At 42.6% G+C, this 21,190-nt stretch overlaps 3 protein-coding genes across 8 annotated transcripts in view; 1 reads left to right on the top strand and 2 right to left on the bottom strand.

Annotated features, from left to right (window-relative positions):
- LOC147146885 (sodium- and chloride-dependent GABA transporter 1) overlaps positions 1–3,252 on the bottom strand; it is a 33,468-nt gene extending 30,216 nt beyond the window's left edge. For all 4 annotated transcript variants that reach the window (XM_086030874.1, XM_086030876.1, XM_086030878.1 and 1 more), the window contains exon 1: positions 3,194–3,252. The gene's annotated coding sequence lies outside the window, so the exon portion shown is untranslated. The remainder of the gene's footprint in view (positions 1–3,193) is intronic.
- The window catches only part of limk2 (LIM domain kinase 2), a 21,510-nt gene extending 9,541 nt beyond the window's left edge, over positions 1–11,969 (top strand). For 2 of the 3 annotated variants that reach the window (XM_086030871.1, XM_086030872.1), the window contains 13 exons: positions 2,986–3,095; positions 4,360–4,545; positions 4,786–4,891; positions 6,417–6,628; positions 6,698–6,884; positions 6,995–7,081; positions 7,320–7,451; positions 7,796–7,852; positions 8,554–8,619; positions 8,697–8,871; positions 8,960–9,015; positions 9,106–9,263; positions 10,181–11,969. In XM_086030871.1, the coding sequence (XP_085886997.1) occupies positions 2,986–3,095; positions 4,360–4,545; positions 4,786–4,891; positions 6,417–6,628; positions 6,698–6,884; positions 6,995–7,081; positions 7,320–7,451; positions 7,796–7,852; positions 8,554–8,619; positions 8,697–8,871; positions 8,960–9,015; positions 9,106–9,263; positions 10,181–10,397 (1,749 nt within the window). In that variant the 3' untranslated portion in view covers positions 10,398–11,969. Of the gene's footprint in view, positions 1–2,495; positions 2,867–2,985; positions 3,096–4,359; positions 4,546–4,785; positions 4,892–6,416; positions 6,629–6,697; positions 6,885–6,994; positions 7,082–7,319; positions 7,452–7,795; positions 7,853–8,553; positions 8,620–8,696; positions 8,872–8,959; positions 9,016–9,105; positions 9,264–10,180 lie in introns of those variants that run through there. The other variant, XM_086030873.1, reaches the window with a different exon arrangement.
- On the bottom strand, positions 11,960–21,190 carry pik3ip1 (phosphoinositide-3-kinase interacting protein 1). The gene is made up of 6 exons (XM_086030882.1): positions 20,630–21,190; positions 20,343–20,453; positions 19,615–19,731; positions 17,403–17,588; positions 17,245–17,323; positions 11,960–13,200 (listed from the first exon to the last, which is right to left on the bottom strand). Exons 1-6 carry the CDS (start codon positions 20,754–20,756, stop codon positions 12,975–12,977), a joined length of 846 nt encoding a protein of 281 aa, XP_085887008.1. The 5' UTR covers positions 20,757–21,190; the 3' UTR covers positions 11,960–12,974.

Below are 21,190 nucleotides of genomic sequence, written 5' to 3'. Positions count from 1 at the left end.
ACAAGGAGGGGGGGGGGAAAGACATTTCGCAACACATGGGTATCAGATGTTCTGGTGGAGGTGCTTATAGCTTTAAGTGAAACCACCGTGTTATTATTATTTTTTTTTTTACGCGGGGCTGGAAGGAGACATCAATTTGGGGGTGCGGCGTTTATTTTTTCGTGGAAAACAGCAGAGCAGAAGCAACTGTTTGAGGAAGTACAGTCTGATTTTCAAGCAGAACTGGCGAAGTGCGTTTTTCGTGTTAAATACCGTACTCTATATTCAGTTATGTACCGGTAGTTAAATAAAGAAGAGTGCTTTGCGTCAAAGTCTCTCGAACTGTTGAACTTGGCAAGTTGTGAGTGAATGTCGCGCTCTTGGCAAGTGAGTTACAAACGAATGAGTGAGATGCCACACTAATCAGGCTGACATCATCCTCTCACCACTGACTCACAGCTGTGCTCACAACTGCAGTTTAAAAAAAAAAAAATTTAAAAAATGTTGTTTTTAAGTATATTCTTATACGCAGCAAGAAAACGAATGGATGGGGGGTAGAAACTGTTGATATAGGGCAGGAGAAAACCTGATTGCTCTCACAAACAGGCGGAATGGAAGCTGATCTTCCAAACAGGGCACACCCAGCATTACGCGTGCCCAATATGCAAAATTGCTGTGCTGTTTATTTTGTGCAAATAAATGAATGCACCGCTTATAATGTGATTAATCAAACCCCAGACAAATTGCGACGGGCGATTTTGTGTCTTTAAATAGCCTGTCTGAAAAGTAGGCGCAAATGGCAATGCTATTCGTAATCACGCCAAGGAGGTGCGAGCAAGATGACAGGGAGAAAAAGTTCTCCGCTCGGGCAAACATTTTAGAAATGCTAGGAACAAAACGTATCGCAACAATGCAATTGCGCAGCTTCTTAAATGATCTAAGGGCTGACTTGTAGCCAGTTGCAAGAAGGAGTCATGCCGTATTATCTATGACGAAGTTCCTTTCAACTGCGTTTCCTGTGCTCTGGGTCATTTTAGCACACTGAAAATTGTCTGCTGCTGCCTTCTGCTAGAGCATTTTTGGGAGTGCTGTCCCTTTTTAAATGCAATTTTACGCAGGAACGATACTCGGGGTGCCTTCGATCAAACAAAACACGCTTTTTATGCGGTTGCTGGCTTCAACAAAATAATCGGAATGACGGCTTTCTTTTCTGTTACTCAGTAATATGTTTGTTGTCTTGAACTTCATTTTGCACTTGCACTGCCTTCCATACTGAATAGCATTAATATATTGTATACATTAGGGATGGACCGATTATCGGCCGCACCGATATTTGGCTTTTTGACGAATATCGGCATCTGCCTTTTTTAAAACTCTGCTGGCCGATAGTTAAGTCAATTTAAAACGGCGGAAATCAAAACAAAGATATGTGAAAGTTTCACATGTCTGTCATTTTGAAATATTCATTTACTGTAGAAAACTACATGGAGCTATTGTTGAAGTTTTCCTTGATCCTTTTTAAGACATGCTGACAACACCGGGTGCTACCTGAACTTTTTGTTAGAATTTTATAACAGAGATGCATATTGTCAAAAACTTCTTGTAATAATGATTTTTTTTTAAAAATCACCATTATGCAAACCTGAAACATTGTTCAATATGCATGCTTAACAAAGTTAAGAGTAAATTTTTCTTTCGATTTTAATGAAAATGAATATCGGCTCCAAATATCGGTTATTATATATCCAATATAATATATATATCCTTGACTACTAATAATCGGTATCGGCCCGTGAAAAAAAGCATATCGCTCTATTTCCAGTATACATATATTGTAAAGTGCAAAACTGTCTTTTAAATCACTTCGATCCTGCTGCGAACAGCACGCGCAGTCTGTTTGAGCGAGTGACCACACAATTTAGTGCCAGCAGTTTGAGCTCTTAATAAAACAGGCCGATAGCATAGTCTGCCCGCTGCTCCTTAAGGTTGGAAAAACTGAAGATGGAATGAGAAAGAAACTTTCTGCATCTGTTCCTTGTTAAGTTACAAAAAATAATAATAACAAGTTCAATCTTGGTAATATTAAGAAAATGAAATGCCAGCTTCATTCAGTAACTTGCAAGTCTTTATGGACAGATTGCCTTGAGGTTTGGCTGGAAAGAGTCTGTTTTATGTTTTTTTTTTTTTTTTTCACAGCAGCCGTAAACTTTCCATTGAGCGTCTCTTAACATTACCATGTAGCAACCGGATTTCATATTTAAAGTCAACCCAAAGATATTTTGTTCAAGAATATGCTCACGACATTCTTATTAATTTTGCATTTGCGCAATATACGTTAAGCAGCAAAATTCACTCGTTTTTAGCCATCCGTGGGGGCGGCCATTTTGTCTTCTGTCGACTGAAAATGACATCGCGACTGCTCACAACGACCAATCACGGCTGACCTGTTTTCTGAATCTGAGCCGCGATTGGTCGTAGCGAGCAGTCGCGACGTCATTTTCAGTCGACACAAGACAAAATGGCCGCCCGCAGAGATGGCTAAAAACCAGTGGATTAAGACTTATTCCACAAACGGAATACTTATCAGAATGCCTTGTTTCAACCGGTGGGCTTGCGTAGAACATATCCTTGAAAAAAAATATATGTTTGTGTTGACAGTACTTCAACTGCTTGATCTTCCTTTTGAAGTGAACACCGATGCATTAGCTCACCTTGCGCGAGAGCAAAGAACACCGAGGGGCGCAGCGTGCATTCCGGAAAGATGTGTGAACAAGACTGCGCACGTGACTGATCACTTTCAGGGGTTGAAAAACCAGACGGGTTGTCTCGGTTGTTCCGCGCGGAGGTGAAATCATAGCTGATTCCAGACTGGCTGAAACCGAAGCAGGTGTGTTCAGTGCGGGGAGTGCCTAAGACCAACGCTTGACGGGGAAGCCTTCTTTTAGCGGCAGAGGGAAAGGACACAATGAAGCGAAAAAGTCAACGACACTGCGTTTTTGTTTCCAGGTGGCTGGAGAACACAAGTATCATCCCGAGTGCTTTGTGTGTCTCAGCTGCAAGGTGGTGATTGAGGACCGGGATACCTACGCCTTAGTGGAGCGCTCCAAACTCTACTGGTAAGTCGCGGGAGGGCCTGTGTCCACTGCGTCGCACTGAACGTCGTCTCTGATAGTTCTCATTCGAAAAAAGAACAGCCTCTTATTAAAATGCTTACCTTGCATTGCTAAACGATCGCAGCTTCACTGCAAGAACCTTGAGCGCCAACTACCGTTAACGCTTTCGGTGACATCACTGAGTGATTCTTTGTGGGGGTCGGGGGGGGGGGTGGGGATGTTTGTTTTCGCACGTTTTGTCACATACGCACAGACTGAAACACGCAGACACACGCGCACACAGTTTATACGGGTTCATGGGCTACCTTGTTCTGCCTGCGGAGTCTGTTTTAAAAAAAAAAAAAAGTACAGGGCCTTAAATTTTGTGCTACTTGCGCTTAATTGATTTCTTTTATTTATACTATTATTATTTTTATTGTTTATTAGAGCACTTGAATTTACCTTAAGGTTATTTTAAGCTATCCTTTAATTCGATGTTATTCATTTTATTGATTGGAGTGACTTTAATTTGCCTGAAGATGATTATTTTGTATTTTCGTCTGATTGAATGGTCGTTTTAAAAAATAAATAAACAAATAAATGAGACGTTGCTACAGTTACTCAATACTTGAGTAGTTTTTTCACCAAGTACTATTTTTACTTTTACTCAAATAGTTATTTGGATGACTACTTTTTACTTCTACTTGAGTCATATTATTCTGAAGTAACAGTACTTTTACTTGAGTACAATTTTTGGCCACCTCGGGGAATATTTGTCAAATTTTCTATATTTGTAATTTGCCTGCTTGGCCGTGGATTTTTTCACAGTAGATATCTGGTGCTGCACGATATATTAAAAAAAAAAAAATCTCTGTACAATACCCAGAGCCGAAATGATAAAGATATTGGTACAATATTACATGAAATGAAACATAGTACAAATGTCATTGTCACTTTTAAAAGTAGCGTGTAAGGAAAGTTTCCTTCCGCCAGAAGTACAATTGAATTTGTATTCCATCCACCCGTCTTGCGTTTATCCAAAGTTGGGTCACGGAGGGCTTGCAGCCCAATCGACCTGTAAGCCGCAAATTTTTGTTTTGCCACAATATTTCGTAATCTCCCATTGTTTCGCTAAACAATGGATTCACAGTTCAATGTCTACGTATCCGTCGTTATTAGTCATTTTCCATTGCTCCATCGGCGCCACTCCCGTGGAGTGCCGAAAGTTCAAACAGCAGCCTGTCGGCACATGTACGGTATTCTCACCCCGTCCGCTTTTGTAACGCAGCGGGAAGTGCTACAAGCAGGTGATCCTCACGCCCATGTTGGAAAAGCGCTCGCATGACTCCGTCCTGGACTCCCTCCCCCACACGGTGACGCTCATCTCAATGCCGTCGGCGGCCAACGGCAAGAGGGGCTTGTCCGTATCGCTGCTGCGCGACGTCAACGGTTCGGCGAGCGTCCAAGTCACCGAGTGAGTGACCCTCAGCTTGGGTGCGGGGGTGACATTTTCACAGACTTTCTGATCAGCATTGTTTTTTTGTTTTTTTTGTTTTTTTTTGTTTTTGTTTTTTTTTGTGAGCGTAACCCTTTCATCATGTCTGACCCTCATACTGCATAAACACGTGTCAGCCGACGTGCCTCTGCATAATATTTCCCGGCAGGGTCAAAGAGATGCTCATTGACATGATACGAGGTGTTGTTTTACTACCAGGGTGCGAGGGATGCTCATTAGCCCCGAGGTGCGAAACGCCATCCACGTCGGAGACAGGATCCTTGAGATTAACGGTGTTCCGGTGGGGACGCTGCTGGAGGAAGAGGTGACTTTGCACACTTTCCCATCCAAAAAGATTCGCTCGGGGGGCCGGGGGGGGGGGGGGGCTTGACGTATACATTCGAATGAGTGTAACTTCTTTCATCCTCACCGCGAAGCAAAAATTCCCTTTCGCTCTTTCGGTGCATCAACAGCACCTGGGAATTTTGCCATTCCATTCATTCCGCCATCATTAGTGCATTCTTCAGCAGGGAGAGGATGTTGTGAGCAATGTCGACAGTGCTTTGAGACTTTGCGTTCTCACAGTCTCACTCTCGCATCATGATTGTGATATGAAAAAACGTTCCTCTCGCCGCTTGTCCAGTCAACCGCGACGCTCCCGTTTAGGCACTTGGCAGACATCTGCTGTACATAGACAGCATGACATCCGATAAAAGTATTGTTGAACAGTTATAGGGGTTCTTCTGTTTATGTGCAATGAATTGGTAAGAATACTCTATGTGGTCACTTGGAACACAGTTACAGGAGTACTTGCCGTTATACATGTAATTGTGATTTTTTTTTTTTCCCACCCTCAATATTATGATTACACTCTAATATGAGTTGATTTTTTCATGGTCCTTTTCTTCCCCCATGTGGTTTTTTTTTTTTTTAACAAATACAAGCCGTAAATAAATCTTAATTACAATAAAAAAAAACAACAACGTTATTTTAAATAAAAGTTAGGCTTATGCTAAAATAAAGACAAATGAACCGCGAATTAAGATGATCAACAGTTTACATTCATTAGAGTTGTTAACTTACCAATTTTTGCTATGACTATTTTAAGAGTGCACTACGCCAACTGGACAACTGCAAATGAATCTGTGGCTATATCACTTCAACTTTTCACGTTTCATGAAAACATTATCTATTAATGTGAGCACTGCATTTCTTAAGCACTAACATTATATAAATAAATATACAAAATAGACATATACAGTAATATGTGTGTATATATATATATATATATATATATATATACATGTATATGTATGTACACACACACACACACACACACACTGTGGATACTACATGTAGAAAATACATATCAGCTGAGCAAAATGAAACAATTTTTTTTAATTTTTGTTGCCCAAATTGTAGGCTTGGTGATTTGGAAATGTGGAAATTGCATTCTACTACATCGCAATGTCAATCGGAAGACTTGTTCAGCCCTATTATATACTTCTGGCCTAGAAGTGCTTTTCATACAAATGATACTGTACGGACTTTAATCATAACGTTACTAACAGAGCATTGTAAACCGAGGAGCCTTGCTTTGTTTATTATTGAGGTCGTAGTTCAGTTGATTTGGTGCAAATGTGCACTCCGTCATACCGCGCTACTAATATTTCAGTGAGCTTATTTGCCGCAGCTCTCTCCATCCATTCGTTTTCTTTGCTGCTTCAACGCTGGCACCGGTTCGATCAAAACCTCTCTCGTTGTGATAATCCAACACATTTGACGGCTGAGTTTGTACAGTATCCGTAAAGTCATTTTGATGAAGAGCCTTTTTTTTTTGTTTTGTTCAGGTGGATGACCTCATTCATCGCACCAGTCAAACATTGCAGCTGCTCATCGAATATGACCCGGTGAGGCAACGTTTGGACCGGCTGCGGCTGGAATCGTCCATGGACGTTCTGGGGGCGCCGGCGACGTCCCGCATGCGCCTTTCCTCGCCGCCGAACGCCGTCCTGGAGAGAACTGAGGTGGAACACAGCGCACTGAAGAGGAGATCTTTGAGGTAGCTAGCCAGAAAAACTGCGCAGCTTGCCGATGTTAGCCTAGAGTCGATGCACCTTGTCCGTTTCAGGCGGAGTAACAGCATATGCAAGTCCCCTGGACCCAATTCCCCCAAAGAGCATCTTTTCATGACCCGAGACATCGGACGCTCCGAATCTTTGAGGTCGTCCGCCAGCTGCTCGCATCGCATCTTCAGGCCGTGCGACCTCATCCACGGCGAGATTTTGGGAAAAGGCTTCTTTGGACAGGCTATCAAGGTCCCGCCTCCTTCGCTGCACCCTCACCAACGAGTTCCCCCCCCCCGCCACCCCCACGGCTATCGTCGAGTTGCAAGTGCTCTTTTTTTTTCTTTTGTTGGCTTTGCCAGGTCACTCATAAAGCCACAGGAGAGGTGATGGTGATGAAGGAGCTGCTGCGCTGTGACGAGGAGACCCAGAAAACTTTCCTCAAGGAGGTAATCGGTCGCTTCCTCACCGACAAAACTGCACTGTGATGTATTCGATCTTGTGCGGAAAGAGCGCCACATGTTCCGACAACAATCTCTTTGTTTTATGCTGTGTGCGGAACTTTATCCCCCCCGGTCTTGTTGGATATGGTTGATTTTGGCATTCACTGTTTGGGTCAAATTTCGCCATTAGCTGCCTGATGCAGATTATCAATCATCACCTTTTTTTTTTCTTACTAATCTTTAGGTCAAAGTCATGCGGAGCCTGGACCATCCTCACGTCCTCAAGTTCATCGGTGTGCTGTACAAGGACAAGAGGCTCAATTTGATTACCGAGTTCATCGAAGGAGGCACACTCAAGGACTTCATCCGAGACACTGTGCGTTTGAACAAGGGCTGAAGAATCCATCAAATTCAATCAAAATCGTCATCGCGATGTGGCGGAATGCAATTTAGAAAGAAAAAAAAAAAAAGCAACAACCCCTGCTTCATTTTTGGTCAGTCGTCAGGCTTATTTTTTGTATATACATTTATATAGTGTCTAGGTAAGTTTAGTGCTTAAGAAGAACTAAGAGCAGAGGTCAAACAGTTTGATGTTGCGGATCTAAAGTACGTCAACTCGTCACTGTTAGAATCTTGAACGGGGCCTCGCGGGCCGGCCAAGATCTTGACTCTCTAACCATCGTAATTGTGTTTTCATTTGGCTTACTTTTGTCTTGGCAGGACCCGTTTCCATGGGAGCAAAGGGTGAGCTTTGCAAAGAGCATCGCGTCCGGCATGGTGAGTAGGCTGTTTGCACACAAGGACGATATGAGTGAACTGTTTGCGGGCCCTAATTGTAATGTAAATGTAACATGCACTTAAAGAAGAAAGTCAACCCAAACATTTGTTTTTTGTTTTGTTTTTTTTTTTCAAGAAAATGTTCTATGCAAGCCCACTAGTTGAAACGGGGCATTCTGATTAATATTGGAATAAGTGTTCATCCATTCGTTTTTAGCCATCTCTGGGGGCGGCCATTTTGTCTTCTGTCGACTGAAAATGACATCACAACCGCTCACAACGACCAATCGCGGCTCAGATTCAGAAAACAGCTCAGCCGCGATTGGTCGTTGTGAGCAGTTGTGATGTCATTTTCAGACGACACAAGACAAAATGGCCGCCCCGGAGATGGCTAAAAACGAGTGCATTTTGATGCTTAATTTATATTCCGCAAACGCAAAATTAATCCGAGTGCCACGTTTCAACTCGTGGGCCTGCTGGTAACATATTCTTGAAAAAAATATCTTTGGGTTGACTTCCGCTTTAAAGATGCAGTGCCATATATTCATGTTGCGCATTTCATGACATTTCAGGTTGACTATGTAACACATTGCACATGTATCTCAACGTGCCTATTTTTCGACGTCATAAAAATCTGAAAAATCCTCGACTTGCACAAGCTATTTCGCTCTTGACATTTTCCCCAAACGTCTTTGCTTCAGTCCTACCTTCATTCTACGAGCATCATACACCGAGACCTCAATTCTCACAACTGCCTGGTTAAACTGGTAGGTGGCAAAAGCGCATTCTAGCGACGCATTCGCAAGTTTGTACAGCATCGCACTCCAAACGAATGCGTCAACAGGACAACACTGTGGTTGTTGCTGACTTCGGATTATCCCGACTCATCGTGGAAGAGAAAGTGAAGCCGTCACCTGAAAAGAACTCTAACAAGAAGAGGGTCTTCCGACGTACCGACCGGAAAAAAAGGTACACCGTGGTTGGAAACCCCTACTGGATGGCCCCAGAAATGCTAAATGGTGAGCGTTGTGCAACAAAACCGCCGCCGATTCGGTGTCTGTAAAGCGTGACCGAGGTTGCTCAATCCAGCGTTTGCTTGGCTTTCAGGTAAACGCTACGATGAGAAGGTGGACGTCTTCTCCTACGGAATTGTTCTTTGTGAGGTGAGAACGGAGACAAACGAAATGCGGGCGTGGTTTGAGCTAAGAACCCTAAACCGGTGATATTTGTCACCCGCGTATCCTGTGATCCAGATAATCGGAAAGGTCTACGCGGATCCGGAATGTCTACCCAGAACTCTGGACTTTGGACTGAATGTGGGAAAGTTTGTGGAGAAGTTCCTGCCCGATGACTGTCCGCCCGCGTTCTTTCCGCTGGCTGTGGCATGCTGTGATCTCACGCCAGACAACCGGTGAGACCCTTTTAGTTCCATACATTTCATGTATGGAGAGAGAGAGCAAGAGCAATCCATCCATCCATTGAATTCGCCTAGACTTCCCTGTCCCCAGCCACTTCATTCAGCTCTTCAAGGGGGGAGGGGGGCGAGGCGTTCCCAGGCCAGCCGGGAGACATAATCTCTTCGTCGTATCCTGGGTTCTACCCCAGGGCCTCCTTCCCGTGGGACACCTCACCAGAGAGGCGTCCTAATCAGATGCCCGAGCCAATTCATTCCGGCCACTTGTATCTAGGATCGTGTTCTTTTGGTGAGGGTAGGAAGGTGGCCGGACCGATTAATCGAGAGCTTTGCCGACCGATGCAGAGTCTGCATCACTGCAGATGTTGCACCCATTGTTGGTTTTACTTTTATAAACATAAAGTTGAGGTTCAGTTGGTTAGCGTTGTTTTTAAAGGACTCTCACTTGTATGAATTGCGTAAAGTTATTTCATTTGTTAACGCTAATAAGCTTGGTTGTGGACTAAAGCAGAAAGTGGGATGGGTGGAAAAGTTTGCAAGAGCAAAGGGATCACAAGTTGATCACGGGGGGGGGGGAAGCGTCGATTGCGCTTCACTAACTACATTACTACATTAACTTATTCAATGTGTAATAAATGTATTTATTGATTATTTTTATTTTTTATTTTCCTTTAACATTTTTAAAGTGTTTCTTTACTTTTTTCTGCTCTTCCTGTCTACATGACTATTTTTTCCTCCCTATTTTTTTTTTTTTTTTTTTTTTGCCTCTTTGTTCTTATTGCTGCTGGAAATGCACATTTCCCAGAGGGAGTCATCCCAAAGCGATCAATAAAGTCAAGTCAAGTCTAAGTTGTTTGCATTGTCAAATTGGAATTTTTTTGCACCTCTAATCCCCCGTGCGCTTTCCTTTGTAGTCCACCTTTCCAGAAGCTGGAGGACTGCTTCAAAGCTCTGTCCCTCAACCAGGAGCTGGGCATCCCTCTCCCGTCTGAATTAGACGAACTCCATCAAAGTCTGAGTCGACTCCACTGGCCCAAAGACGGTCCCCCCCCGGCGCCGAGCCCAGACGAGCCGCAATCCCCCGAAGCGGCTCCCCCGGACTGTTCCGGCGCATCAGATAATGCCACTTAAGACCCGCCCTCCTTTTCAAGCCACGTAACCCCTCCGACCTGCTGCAGCAACAACATGGAACGGTGAGGGGAAAACCGTGCCCAGGCCGTCTGAGGAGCCTGCTGGGCCGCTCTAGTTTCGGAGTGCAAGTGGAAGGGATGCATTTCACCACGACGGTTGTTAACGTTTGACACTTTGATTGAATGCACACCGGTCTTCTTGTCATGTTCACGGCGCAGAAATGCAATACGCAGCTTCCTGTGGTCTCGTTCCAAACGCAAATTCCGCCACATTTGATGAGTCGGGGGCGGGGGGAGACAACTCTTGTTCTCATTATGCCGCGGTTTGTGAAATTCAATGCTCAATGTTTGCCCAGCAGAGGGATCCCTCCCTCCACCGCTTCTGTCTTTCCACTCTGAGGAAACAAAATGCAGGCAGCAACAGTTGAATTATTTGGAGCAGGGGGGGACTGTGTTGATTTCACCGCTCATTCAAGTTAAATGCAAGGTTGTTGCTAGATCTTTGCACTTTTTACCTTTTTGTAGCAGTTTCTCACATGTTACATTCATATTTTGTTTTGTTGGCAAATTATTACCTAGGTCATGTTTCCCATACACCAGCTGCTTTTAGTTTTCATAAAGGGCTTGATGAGACACTATGGTCTTCAAAACCTGTTTTATACAGAAGAACTGGATTCTATTTATTTTCACATCCATTTTAATGTAGATTTTGTACATATGGCTCAATGTGAGGTCTTTTTTTTTTTTATGGAAACTTTTAGATTTTAGACATTTCAATTCACTGTGGATGTCGATTTGCCTTTTTATTAGCTGTTTTAGTAGCGTCAAGGTACTGACAACTAACTGTTACCACTGATATTTAATAATCAAGCGTTTCCTGAGTAAATACGTACACAACTGGTTAAGCTCGGCAATTCTCTAGTTTGATGATTGAATAATAGGTCATTGCAGTGGGTCTGGTTTCTTTAAGGGCAAAACTTTCTTACAAGACCTCTGAACAGTAACAATGACAATGTGTTCACATACATTTTGAGACTTGTAGAGGTTATTTGGACACTACCACATGTTACTATTTTATGTTTTTCCTGCAGGAGTGAAATACTGTGATGTTCTTACTTTGTTTGTCAATCTTTACACATGTTGGAGTGAACAAAAAAATGATAAAGCATCACTATTAGTTTAGTGGACTTGGTCGTTATTAGTGTTCAATGTGATACTTTGTTGACCTCTGACTCGTTTCCATTCTTAAAGTTGTGTATTTATCTTCGTAGTGAGGAATTGTATCTCCAAATATCTGCTTCGTCGGGGGATATCTGCAATGTTTCTAGATTTTTGTATATTTGTTGATAAATGTGTTCATACTAAATTTCACATTTTTTTTCCCAACTTTTACACACACACACAAAAAAATGACACCAATACAGTACTGCTTTCTTCTCAGGCGACACAAACGTGTAGTTTTGAATGACCGTAGTTAACATAGAATGGCCAGCAGGGGGCGTTTCAAGTTTTCCATGTTGACTAATCGTTTCATCTATGAATTTCAACGAATGAATAAACATACCAGTTTTCACATCTGTTTTTATTTCAGTCTCACTGAAAAGCAAACACAAATACACGCACATAATTTCAATGCAACTGCATTTTGGGATGCGCGTTATACGAAGACAACAAGTCGGTACACAAAACAACTGAACAGCAGTAATCAAAGATTCCAGTGACGCAGTAGACTTGGCGTGTTGATGAATAGTATTTAGGATGCAAACACGACAGGTACATGCATCTGGGAGAGCACATTTAGCGGAGTGTGTTTATGTCACAAATAGCATGTGGGTAAAATGCCAGCAAGCCCCTGCAGCAGCCGTGAGCCTTCAAGGCACGACCTCGTGTTCGGCGGGTGCCTTGCTGCGTGCGCTGAGGCCGGGCAGTGTGATGTCATCCAGAGGACCAACTTAACTGCCTCTCATGCTTCCTGAGAGAAACATATTCCCTGTCACTCCTTAACCTGTGGAACTAAAGCACATCTCCCTCTCTCAAAGTACATTCCCAAGTCAAGTACCATGCTAAGGCATTTCTGGAAGGGGAAGTCTTTTTGTTTTCCGTGGACTTTTTTTTTTTTTTTTTTGCCTTATTTTACACGCATACCCACACTTTGTACAAATCTAGATCGGTACATGGTTCTCCCTCGGCACAGCCAGCGGGTCAAAGCACATGGCAATTCATCACATATTCATCAGTTGGGAGTCCACTTTCTCCACGTGGTATGTAGAAAACAAAAGGCTCGCTTCCTGTCAATGGCTTCATCTCACGCTTATTGGAACACTGACAGTCTCTGTGGTACTCCTAATAAACGGGGCAGGCAACCAGCTTATTTTTTGGCTATCAAATATATCAAAATACATATGGAAGGGCTCCCTCTCCTTTGCAAATATGTCCATATTTGCCTCATGTAGGCAAAAAGTAAAAAGGAACGGGGCGGGGCATCAGTTCGCAGGTCAAACTGCTTCCTGACTCCAAACAGGCATGGGGGTCATTTTGGTCCGCTAGATTTAGAAGAACATATTCGTGAAGTCCTGATTCAAGCGCCAGGTGTGCCCGCTTGCTGGCCCATGAGGGGGTCCGCGCCCTCCACCTCCTCCTCCTCCTCCTCAACCGGGGTGGTTTCGTGCTTGGCCGTCACCACGACGGTGCGCTCGTCGACTAGCTCGCACGTGGGATTGGAGAAGGCCGACAGGGGGAGGGTGATCCTCTGCATCTCCCGCTCATACGCTCGCTGCTCGTGCTGCTTCTTCAGGTCTCGGCCCCTGCACAAGAACACGTTGCGTCGTTATGTTGACTCGAACCGTATCGAGTGGTGCAGTGAGATACGAGTGCTACTTAATGGCAGTGAAGTCGACTAACTTTACAACAAGCGTCGGTCTGGCAGAAAGTGAACAAGTCTTCAGAGAAGATACCAAGTGCTTGCTTCAAGCTTTTTATTGCTTACTCCCGGTTGAAGTCTACTTTTAAACTATACATAAACAAAGAGAATTACACGTTGTGTACTTAAAACAACCACAAAACCAGAACAAGTCCGCTAGTCTAATGCTAAGACATAATGGGAAACATCAAAGATGGGCTAACAAGTAGCATCTGTGTTGCTTTGTTCTTACCCTTAGGCGACAGATTTTGAACACAATCCGCGGAGCAACACATTTAGACCATATAAGAAGATGCCATATATTCTTTATCCTCTGCAAAGAACAACCAATATTACAGCACCTTACAGCGCTGTGTATGCTTTTATTATACTGCTCCCGAGGTACTCAAGGTTCACACACCAGGACGAGCAGCACAATGTCCACTTTTGAATTGAAGCAAAAAATATTTTAATTTCTTTGCATTTTTCTTAATTTAATACTACTCTCTGGTTGTTGTTTAAATAAAGTACTCATTTATAGAGTGCTAATTTTCCTATTTAAATCATTGAAAACATTTGTTGGATTTTTTGGGGGAGGGTGGAACAGATCAATGGAATTTCCATTCATTTAAATGGGGAAATATGATTTGACATTTGAGTTCTTTTGAGTTATGAGCATGGTCATATCTCAAGGCACCGCTGTACAGAGATTTGCTTGCGGCTTCAAAGCACGTAGTTCAAAGTACATTCCAGTTGAGATAGTTTTACAAAATGCTCGAGTACAAAATGGAGCTAGCGTACCAAACCAAACCAAACCAAAGTCAGCATTAGCGAGTTAGCAACTTTTCTGATCCCTTTTATGACTATTTTTCGAAAAAGTGAGTCGACTTTAATCTCTGCAAAGAAGGACAAACCATGGGCGGAGCCATATTACACTGTTTTGTTTTCCATATGGCAATAACGTCTGATGGAATCAATTGCGCTGAATACTGTGAAAGATGAGGCGCCCGTTTACAGTGCATGTTGCAAAAGGAGTCATTTATAGACTGGTTGGAAACTTCTGAGCTGAGGAATTTGCGTCCAAGCTATCTGTACAACTTTTGAGAAAAGAGAGCGTGAGAGCTGGAGGGGGTGCAATGTTACTCTTCAGGACCAGTACAGTTTTTAATTTCATGTATTTTTTAAATTTTAATTTAGAATGTCAATTATTAAGAATCCTGTTTTTATACATGTTCCAGACCCCCAAAAAATCAGGAAAAAAAAAAAAAAATTTTCACATTATCTGTAAAGACAAAAAAATATTTATATGGAAGTTGCAAGTTAATGCTTAGGGAGGTTGGTAGGGGTGCATTTTCAAAGCTTGTTTAGTGCCCGGAGGGGAAAAAAAAAAAATCAAAACCTGTTTAAAACGTCATTATCATTTGCTTTTTTCTATGAGCAAAGAGAATTAAAAAAATAAATAAATCGGAAATCAGATTTTTGTGGAAAAAAACGAGAGATGGACGGATGGACAGATGGACAGATGGATGGATGGATAGATGGATAGATGGATAGATAGATTAGATAGATTAGAGTAAGGAGATGCCTGGAGCCTGCACACAGATTGGCTGATAGATACAGTAATTCTAGTAGCTGTTGATCTGTGCTGTTTTTAATTGCAAATTATCTCCAGAAATCCCATGTTGCTCAGGGCAAAGTACTTTAGCAAAAAAAAAAAAACAAAAAAAAAACTGCTTAACTTTTAAAGGATCTCACTTCAATACTGTTCAGCCAAAGGCAGACTCGTGCTTATTTGTGAGCCTCAGATAAAAGTGCTGTGACGTGCCTTGAGTGGAAACAGTGGCAGATGGTGAACGGGACAAGCTGGCATGACTCGTCTATTTGGAGGCTGAGCCATATTTGTACTGATCAAGATCCAAACGGGACAAGCACAGTTGTCCTCAACCTGTCTGTTTTCTGTCCATTCATTTTCTACCCAGTTGACATTTGAGCAAGAGGGCAAGTACACCCTGCACTGGTCGCCAGCCAATCATAGGGCACATACAAACAAAAAACATTTACAACTACGGACTATTCTGAGTCTTCAATGAACCTAACCTAAAACTCGCGCGTCGTACCAGGAGATAACCCACAAAAACAGAGTCCGTACACTGTACAGGAGTTGAACTCAGAACCTTTGACTGTGAGGCACATGTTCTAACCATATTCATCCCTTCCTGCTTCATGCGTTATTTGTACTGTGTCTGTATGAGAGACAAGGATCCTGCTGTTCTTGCACATAAAAGACCATGATGTAACATTCTTCTCCTCCTAATTAATCAGCCACTAAAAATAGAGAACAAATACACAGCTTATCTGGTAACCAAACGCGTAAGCAACTCATTGTCATTTGGACTACATGGCAGTAAATGTCTCCTCCACATTATCGTCAAGAACCTGAAATAAGTTTTAAAAAAATACTTTCATATCCTGCCACCCCTCCTCAGCATGTTCTTTGTGGCATCGCGTGCAAACAACACAGACATTAAAGTTACAAAAAAAAATGCAGCGTTGTAATGACACAGGCCAACGCAAAGCTTAAAGCTGGAAAATAATAATAATAAAGCCATTGTGCTTCTGTAACTTGAACTGTTGCCTCTAGCAGTGAAGTACTCTCTTACGCGTGCACACATGCACAAATGATAGACTAAACGCTCTTCTTTCACCAGGACACAAAAGAAGTCTACCTTTTTCTGTTCTTAAAGCGGAAGTCAACGCAAACATTGTTTTTTTTTCAAGAATATGTTCTATTCAAGCCCACTAGTTGAAACAGGGCATTCTGATTAATATTGCGTTTGTGGAATAAGTGTTAATGCACTTGTTTTTAGCCATTTCTGGGGGGGGGGGGGGCGATTTTGTCTTCTGTCGACTGAAAATGACATCACAACTGCTCACAACGACCAATCACGGCTCAGATTCAGAAAACAGCTCGGCCGCGATTGGTCATTCCCTGAGCCCTGAGCTGTTGTGATGTCATTTTCAGTGGACAGAAGACAAAATGGCCGCCCCCAGAAATGGCTAAAAATGAGTGCATTAACACTTATTCCACAAATGCAATATTTACCAAAATGCCCTGTTTCAACTAGTGGGCTTGAATAGAACATATTCTCTGTTCAGCAATAGCGAACAATGAATACATTTAAAAGAAACTCTGCAAGATCATGTACACAATTAATTAACAAACACGAAAACAGGACATTTTCACTATAACTATTGTTCATTTTAGTTAGCTTTATTAGCATAAGATGTAGTTTCAGTTAGTTTAAATTTTTTTTAAAGCATTATCATTTTTATTTCGTTAATGAAAATGTCTTTTCAATTTTAGTTTTGTTATTTTGTCAGTTTTCGTTAACCTTGCTCTTTGGTCAAAATAAGTTTGTTACTTTTTTCAACCTCCTCTGACAATTTAACTCTTTTTTTTTTTTGAAGTATCTGTACTTCTACTTAAAGAGGAAAATGAACATATTTTTTCAAGAATATGTTCTATGCAAACCCACTAGTTGAAACAAGACATTATGATAAATATTGTGTTTGTGGAATAAGAGTTAATCCACCCGTTTTTAGCCATCGCTGGGGGCGGCCATTTTGTCACCTCTGTCGACTGAAAATGACATCACAACAGCTCAAGTAACGACCAATCACGGCTGACCTGTTTTCTGAAGCTGAACCGTGATTGGTCGTTACCTAAGCCCTGAGCAGTTGTGATGTCATTTTCAGTCGACAGAAGTTACAAAATGGCCGCCCAACGAATATTTATCAGAATGCCTTGTTTCAACTAGTGGGCCTGCTGGGAACATATTCTTGAAAAAAAATATCTTTGGGTTGATTTTCCCATTAAGTAGAGAATGCGAAATACTTTTGCAACCTCTCTCTTCTTATTCCTCCTAGATGCCCATGTTCCGACACTGACCTTTTGTAGAAGTAGCCCAACGTGATGCTCGCCCCAAGAACAATTATAACAGCCATCATGATGATGCCGAGGGCGTAGCCTGAAAAGGACATTCAGCAAACAGCAAGTTAGAGTCTATAAAGATCATCCGGTATATTTTCGGAAAGCTACATACATACCGAGCGTGCCCAGATCCTTTTTCTTTTTGGGTCCGGTGCGCACTCGCTGGCTGATCCCCATCACTGGCTGCTGCACGGCGGCGCCATCTCCTGAAGATGGGCGCGTCTTTGACGGGAGCTCAGTATCTAGGGAGGGAGCGGCCGCTGTTGGCTCGGCCGACTCCGACGCCTTGGTGGAAGTGAGCTCTGGAGACACAACAAAGCAGCATCGCTGTTAATGACTATTAAAGCTTGGGACTTTGCCAATGTATCATCACATTAGCCAAAGCCTTCAGTCGGTCAGGATTGCTTTCTAACATTGTTACTGTATTTCTGTCCATCATGAAGACTACGTTTCATAAATGTACGTAGACAATTTCATGTCAAATTCATTATCAAGCAGCTACAGTGGAACCTCACAAAGTCCGTCAATTTTCCATAACACACCTCATGAAGCTCGCGGGCATGTCCGTGAAGCAAGGACCGCCTTTATAGAATTAGATTTCACCCAGGTAACACTAATTCAATGTTTTTTTGCCTCATTCTCCTCAAGTGAAAAGTATAAAGGAAGTTTAGCATCTTTAGTCTTTTATGAATGTGGTTTTGTCTTCCCCCAATGTATCGCAGTTCATTGTTTGCAGCCATTAAACGGCAAAACAGATCTTTAAGCGATTGTTTTTTATGAGTTTTTAAAGTACACCGTACGTAATGCCCTCATTTGTGGGAAAGGAGAGCTACATTAGCCGATGCACAAAACACAGTGAGCACACGTTGTCTCTTAAAGAGCGGAAGTCAACGCAAACATTTGTTTTTTAGGAATATGTTCTATGCAAGCCCACTAGTTGAAACAGGGCATTCTGATAAATATTGCGTTTGTGGAATAAGTGTTAATCCACTGGTTTTTAGCCATCTCTGGGGGCGGCCATTTTGTCTTGTGTCGACTGAAAATAACATCACAACTGCTCACAACGACCAATCGCGGCTCAGATTCAGAAAACAGGTCAGCCGTGATTGGTCGTTGTGAGCAGTTGTGATGTCATTTTCAGTCGACACAAGACAAAATGGCCGCCCCGGAGATGGCTAAAAACCAGTGCATTTTGATGCTTAATTTATATTCCATAAACGCAAAATTGGGCCTGCTGGGAAAAATAATCTTTGAAAAAAATATGTTTGGGTTGATTTCCGCATTAAAGACACATGCATGTATCTAAAACAGACACAATATTTACAGTATTTTCTACACTTTCTATGCTTTTTCTGTATAGAAATAAACATTTACAATGTATTTAAAATGGGTGTTTTCTTTTTTTTATCAAAACAACAACAACAAAAAAAACATCTACTCTGTGATAAACTGGGGGTTCACTACATTTCGATGTACTGTATAATGTGTCCAGCGAAACGAGGCACTTATTTTACTTGATGGTTATTGTATATCATAATGTGTGGTTTTGGTGACTGTTGCTCCAATAACAAGACCACTGACGCCAGAGCAGCTGAAAGGGTGCTGCGATCCTGCGCTTGTTGTGCAGTGTGACTGCAAAACATTTGGAAAATGATCTTTTGGAAGGAAGCCGCCAGTCATAAAAATGCTCTGCATACTCATGCGCTTATAAGCAAGAGGAGAATTGGCCTTCACATCTGCGCTTTAACTTTTTCCCACATCAACCATTTCCTTTGCAAGCACAAGTCGGCTGTTTACAAACTCGACTTATAGAAGCGTGTGACATCATCAAGTGGAGCAGCCAATACGGTTCTGTCTCCAAGGTGAGAAGGCCACCGCCTGCCAATGAGGGGCTGTGTAAGGCGTGGCAAGAAAAAAAACAAAAAAACAAGTCTGGCGACTGAACTTTGAGACATAAAAACTGTGTTATTGTTCGTTTAAGACAGGAAGGAAACGAAGGGCAAATTCGACTCTAGCTTTAACGGAGATTTAACCAACTGACCTACAACACTGAGGGGGGCCAGGGGGTAATCTTGTTTTACTTGCACTTGAATTATTTGGGATGAGAACCAGTGATCCATCAAAGTTTCAAACCAGGCTGCCAATTTTTCCGGGCTCACAAACAGAAACTTTTTTTGAGCTGCACAAAAATGTCATCATGTTTCTCCAGAACATAACTCACTTTTAGGCACTTTTGCAAATCAAGCAAGCCGTTTTTTGGGGGGGTTTTTTTGGGTAGGGAATTTTTCCGTGATTTCCAGTTCTCAAGGAGAGGAGGTTAAAAGTCACCTTGACATGTCTCAATGGAACAGAACTGCTTCTGGACCGTCCCGTCGGGGCTTGTAATATAGCACCAGGGCCTCTCAGAGGAGTCCGGATTTCGGCAGTAATTGTGATCTCCCACACCTACATCGGGAAGGAGCAATAGAAGCACATGTCTCTTTACTGATGCCCTCATTCAAACGCACGCGCACACATGCACTTGTCCCGCTGTGGTTGCCCAGCGCTGGACTCATTAATCATTCACACAACTTCATCACACAACAATGAGCAAGGCGCCATGGGGACAAAGGCAAGAAGAAGCAGCTGCTGCTGTGCAAAGGGAGGCCCTTTAACACCATAAATAAACTTCCATACCCATCTTAAGGTCCATGTATTAGTAGTACACACTCTCTTCTACTAGTAACATTTAGGAACAGACTAGTTGATTTACTAGTTTCCTACTAGTGTTAAGAAATGTCATGCAGTAGTGGGAAAAACACAATACGGCATACTGCAGAACACATATAACTATTCAGACATAGTTGCAACTTGTTACGACTATTGACGATGAATGAACATTAAGATGGCTCTCAAGAATATCGAATAAATGCCCAAAAGGCTCTCCATGGACTTTGCATTCCACAAGTTTTGCTTTCAGTCTTGTTGTGCATTCAAACACTTTAACAATAGCATGCATGATTTCTTGTGATCTAATTATTGAGCCACATGAATATTTAGTTTAGTAGAATGTTTACCTGCGTGAGGGTCATACTGTGTGGACGTGTTGGTCCAATTTAGGCAAGTCAGGCCAGAGGAGGAACTCTGCTTGTCTCCTCTGTAGCCCACACCATTGGATTCAATGCACTCTGCAGAATAACAACAACATGAGAGAACAGGCTGTGATTAAAACAGGACGGGGAAACAAAGTGTGGGGTGAGACTAAATTACATATTGATTGAAAATAATAATGATAGTTATGATAAAATGAACACATTTTCAACACTGTATTTAAAAAAAAAAGAAAAAAGTGTGGGTTATTTACCTCTTTGGTCTGCATTTAAAACGCTGCTGTCCACCAAGGCTGCGCTCAGGAAAACAACGTGCAAAGACAGAAATATCCAGCACGAATGACGAAGTGAATTCATTTGGAACGATGGGATTTTCTTCATTAAACAAAAGAGAACGAGCCTGTGCTGAGGGCAACAGACACACTGCTCCTCTCGATGAAAGTCTCAGCCCTTGTTTTTGCCAAAACGACGAGCTCCCCTTTCCTAGTAAACAGCCTTGGGCTGGAGGAGGAGCTGCGCGAGGAGCGAGCTGCAAGTGCAGCAGAAGAAAAACACACCTCCAGGTCCTAAAGCCAGACCACGTTCACGCACACGTCCACGCGACGGTCCCGACATACGCGCGTTCAAGGTTACAAACGGGCAACGAGCAACTACTTTGCGCAGCGGTGGAAGAATACCGTCGTCGTGCACGGAGGAAGGCATGCTCCGTTATCGTGAAAAGTTGCTGTTTTTCATTTGAATTACATGTATTCGTGGTCTAGAAGTGTTTATGACATTTCAAGATTGCAAAAGGTGTGGGGTGGCCATGCGTCGGG

This window comes from Filicampus tigris, chromosome 5, assembly GCF_054856515.1.
Source record: "Filicampus tigris isolate MCC_2025a chromosome 5, RoL_Ftig_1.0, whole genome shotgun sequence".
NCBI classification, from domain to species: domain Eukaryota; kingdom Metazoa; phylum Chordata; class Actinopteri; order Syngnathiformes; family Syngnathidae; genus Filicampus; species Filicampus tigris.
The sequence above is the reverse complement of the archived record's forward strand: the minus strand, read 5'-3'. Positions and strand labels throughout refer to the sequence as shown.

Coding starts and splice junctions, on each gene's coding strand:
- pik3ip1 (XM_086030882.1), bottom strand. CDS start 20,756: ATGAAGAAAATCCCATCGTTCCAAATGAATTCACTTCGTCATTCGTGC. Junction 20,454..20,629: donor TTTAAATGCAGACCAAAGAG/GTAAATAACCCA, acceptor GTTATTCTGCAG/AGTGCATTGAATCCAATGGT. Junction 17,589..19,614: donor TTCCATTGAGACATGTCAAG/GTGACTTTTAAC, acceptor TTGTGTCTCCAG/AGCTCACTTCCACCAAGGCG.